Source organism: Euleptes europaea, chromosome 19 (genome assembly GCF_029931775.1).
Source record: "Euleptes europaea isolate rEulEur1 chromosome 19, rEulEur1.hap1, whole genome shotgun sequence".
Taxonomy (NCBI): Eukaryota; Metazoa; Chordata; class Lepidosauria; order Squamata; family Sphaerodactylidae; genus Euleptes; species Euleptes europaea.
Window position 1 is genome coordinate 32,094,357 of NC_079330.1, and position 4,287 is coordinate 32,098,643.

A 4,287-nucleotide genomic window follows, 5' to 3' on the forward strand; every position below is an offset into this window, starting at 1 on the left:
AAAATCTTATTGGTCTTTAAGGTGCTGCTGGCCCCAATCTAGCTGTTCTCCTGCCGCCCAACACAGCTAACCTTTGAAACTTATCAACCACAGCCATTGCTGTCTTAGGTTGCAGCAACTTTTGCATCAGCCTGGCTAACAGCCATGGTGTCATACCCGAGGGGAAGTGTTAGCATTCCAGTTTCCTTCTTGACTCAAGATCAGGCGCCCATTACAAAGGTGTCATCCATTGCATTGTCGGTAGAGTAGCCCTATATGGTTGTTGAATTGAGGCTTGGTGGGTTCATAAGCGAGATGTGGTTCTTCTTGGCTCAGGAATGCAGAGTTGTGACATTCGCCCAGCTCTGATCTCTGCTTTGCTCGCACTGATGTTCTCTACTTTGTCTTTTGTTTTTAAAAAAAATGTTGCACAGGTCTAAGAATGTCACAGAAACTCTTAAAAGAAGAATTTATAAGTAACCTGAACGGGACGACCTTGCTTGAGATTTCCATTGGTTTAACCCTAGCACCATTATGTCTGCTATCCAGAGGACTGCTGTTGATCTTGTATTTTCTTCACCATGGAAGACCTTTGAGCTCAAAGAGCACCCATTTTTTCCTGGACTTCACTGTTTTAGTGGTCCCTCCCGTGTTCTGCTGTACAGTTCTGGCTCCCATCCTCCCCTGGGTGATACTTTCCATTACGGCATTCTGCACAGGCTTAGTTTATAAAATATACTGTAGAAGAATGACTTATGTCAAAGTGCCATTTCAGAAAATCCTGAGTGATTTTCTGAGCACAAGTTTAGAACCGGAGTACATTCCTCCCATAACAGTCTTCCGTGTGTACGTCAATGTGTTAACATCCATCAGCATTCTGGCCGTGGATTTCCCACAGTATCCACGCCGATATGCCAAAACAGAGACCTACGGAACAGGAGTTATGGATTTTGGAGTTGGATCTTTTGTTTTTGGAAATGCCGTGGTTTGTCCTGAAGTGCGGATGAAACCGGGCGCAGTGCAAAGCAAGTTTTTCTACCTCATGAGGCAATTCTTTGCTGTGTGGCCTCTGCTCGTCCTTGGCTTTGGACGACTGATGAGTGTTAAGGTGGTAGAGTACCATGAACACGTATCGGAATACGGTGCACACTGGAACTTCTTCTTCACATTAGCCATTGTGCGAATGGCAGCATCTTTGCTTTTGACTTTATTTCCTGTGCGCAAAGCATGGATCGTAGCCACAACCCTTGCTGTAATTTATGAATGCTTTCTCACCTTTACACCCCTGAAGTTGTTTATCTTGCACGGGAGTGACGAGCAAGGCTCAAGGGATGGGTTTTTAAATGCCAACAGAGAGGGCGTCTTTTCTGTTATTGGCTACCTTGCCATTTACATGGCAAGCGTGCAAGTGGGCTTGTATTTGTTAAAGAAAAGAGGCTCTGTCCGGGAGTGGGTTGGAGTGATACACTCCTTCTTGTGGGCAATCCTCGTTCTCTTTTTATTTCTCCATGCAGCGCAAACGTACGTAGAAACCGTATCCCGACGGATGGCAAATCTCTCGTTTTGTGTCTGGGTTGTCGCTCATGGCCTGTCACTCTTTAGCTTATTTTTAGTGGCTGATCTTGTTTTGGTGTTTGCAAAGCTTCTGGTAGATGGGGCTACTGTTCCTTGCAGTTGGAACTTTGCCCAGCCGTCTGTAACGAGTAAAAAACATGATCTGGAACCCCGGGACAGACAAATGCTACCCGAGAGCGTGTGCATGGTCAGCGCAGTTAACAAAAACCAGCTGCTTTATTTCTTGCTAGCAAATGTCTTGACTGGCCTTGTGAACATGATGGTCGATACGATTAATAGTAACGCAGTCTTTGCCATGTTTGTTCTTCACGTATACATGCTTACAAATTGTCTGGTTATGTATATATTGCAAGCAAAAAATGTAATCTTGAAGTGGTGGTAATTTATAAAGTAAGGTTATGAAAAGCACACATTTCCTGTGAGGCATGAATGCTTGCAAAAGGATTGGGATCTTGTTATTTAAGGCTTTTAAAAGATCCCAGTTCTGAACCTTGGGGACCAGGGCCATTAAAATCCAGATGTATTCATGTCAGTATGCATGGCTCATTTGTAGATGCTTGGAACCAAAGGTCTGGTTTATATGCATGTACAGACTGAAAGCCAGTTTGTCTGTTCATCACACTGGGCTTCCTGTGGGGCAAGTCCTCATGTCTTAAAAAGTATCTGTAGAGTAGATGCCCAGCTTTAGGGTTGCCAACTCTGGGTTGGGAAATTCCTGGAGATTTGGTGGAAGGAGAACCTGAAGAGGACAAGGTTTAGGGAGTGGGGTATAATGCCACAGAGTCCACCCTCTACAGCATCAGTTTTCTCTATGGAAACTGATTTCAGTTGTCGAGATCACTTGTAATTCCGAGAGATCTCCAGGTCTCACCTGGAGGCTGCCATCCCCACCCAGCATAGTGTTCAGGTCAGGGCAAAAATTGCTTGACAATGGAGCGACCAGTGTCTGGCATGGTGTGGGTGATGGGCAATCCTCCTCCTGAAGTACAAGTACTGGATCCCTGATTATGGTCACTTTCATGTAGAAAGAAATGGAAGCCATTGACTCATGTGGCTGGATGAAAAGAGCTATTGCTTTGGACATCACCGATAATGAGGGAGCGTAGCCTCTACTCCAGACTAACAAAATTTTGGGGTGGTGGGGCAAAGTTGTTCTACCTCAACAGTGTCACTGAGAGTATCACCTCTGTGTTTTCCCTTAGAAGCCAATGGAGCTCCTCTCATTTTAATAGGACGGGGAATACAGCCCGTCAGATTTGTGGGCACTTAGCTAATCCATGCTGAAGACCAGCGCATGTAGAAGTCTCTTTAGTATCTGGGCTGATAAAGAATTTAATATAGTTTTATGCACAGATGCATGGAGGGAGGGGGAAAAACAAAGTAACAAGAAGAGAGAAGTGGAATATTAAATAAATGCAAATTATCTCAGGCAATATAGATTTAAATGAAATAGTTCAAAAGGCATGCATGTATCTGGGGGGTATTATAAAATTAAAAATGATACACAGTTGACAGAATCAAATTTAAGGTGAATTTCAGCCTGTAGAGAAATATAACACATTTTTTAAAGATGCTTTGGTAATGGGCTGCTACTGCAGAAGTTGCATCCACAATAGATTTCCCCTGTTCTTACCAGCTCTGCTCCTGTTCTCCTCTTACAACAGCATCCTGCCAATATAGAAATGTAATAGGGTGAAACTACTTCTATCCCAGGAAAAGCTTCACCTGCTGAACTTTTCTGTTTCTGTTAAAAAGCACAAGCCGGTACAAAAAGTGGCAGCTTTCCGTCACCTTACATTTTAACGTTTATGGGAGCCCTGGTTTCTGGGATTATAAAATAGAACTGGACTTCTGATTTGTGTAGGGTGCATGTGGAACTGAATGTTAAAAACACCGAGTGCTGCTTGTACCAGTAGAAATGAGCAAGAGTCCAGCAGCACCTGAAAGACTAACAAAATTTCTGGTAGGGTACGAGCTTTCATGAGTCACAGCTCACTTCTTTAGATACAGCTAGAACATGAGTCCATCTGTCCTTAAGTTGAGAAGAGTGAGGTTCATACCCCTGCTCATCTTCTAATGCGATTTATGCCATCGCATGCCAGCAGTGCCCTTCCACCCTCTACATTGACCAACAGGCCAGTCCCTGCAACACAGATTAAATGGACATAAATCTGACATCAGAAACAACAACATTCAAAAACCAATGGGGGAAACATTTTAACCTTCCAGGACATTCAGTTGCTGATTTAAGAGTAGCAGTTATTTTACAAAGGGATTTCAAAGGGAGATTAGAAAGAGAGGCTACTGAATTACAAATAATGAAGCTCAAGACAATGCATTCGCCTGGATTGAATACAGACCTAGGATTCATGTCTTATTACCAATGCTGATTTCTCCATGCCTACTACCCATCTGAGGAGGCCCGTGGTGCAGAGTGGTAAGCTGCAGTACTGCAGTCCAAGCTCTGCTCACGACTTGAGTTCGATCCCAACAGAAGTTGGTTTCAGGTAGCCGGCTCAAGGTTGACTCAGCCTTCCATCCTTCCGAGGTTGGTAAAATGAGTACCCAGCTTGCTGGGGGTAAAGGGAATATGACTAGGTTAAGGCACTGGCAAACAACCCCGTAAACAAAGTTTGCCTAGTAAACGTCGGGATGTGACGTCACCCCATGGGTCAGGAATGACCCTGTGCTTGCACAGGGGACCTTTACTACCCATCTGCATATCACACCTAA

At 44.2% G+C, this 4,287-nt stretch overlaps 1 protein-coding gene across 1 annotated transcript; it reads left to right on the top strand.

The window, feature by feature from the left end:
* The first annotated feature begins 414 nt into the window (after positions 1 to 414).
* On the top strand, positions 415 to 1,936 carry PIGW (phosphatidylinositol glycan anchor biosynthesis class W). Its single transcript, XM_056865357.1, has one exon. The coding sequence runs from the start codon at positions 422 to 424 to the stop codon at positions 1,934 to 1,936; it is 1,515 nt and encodes a 504-aa protein (XP_056721335.1). The 5' UTR covers positions 415 to 421.
* Positions 1,937 to 4,287: the final 2,351 nt, after the last annotated feature.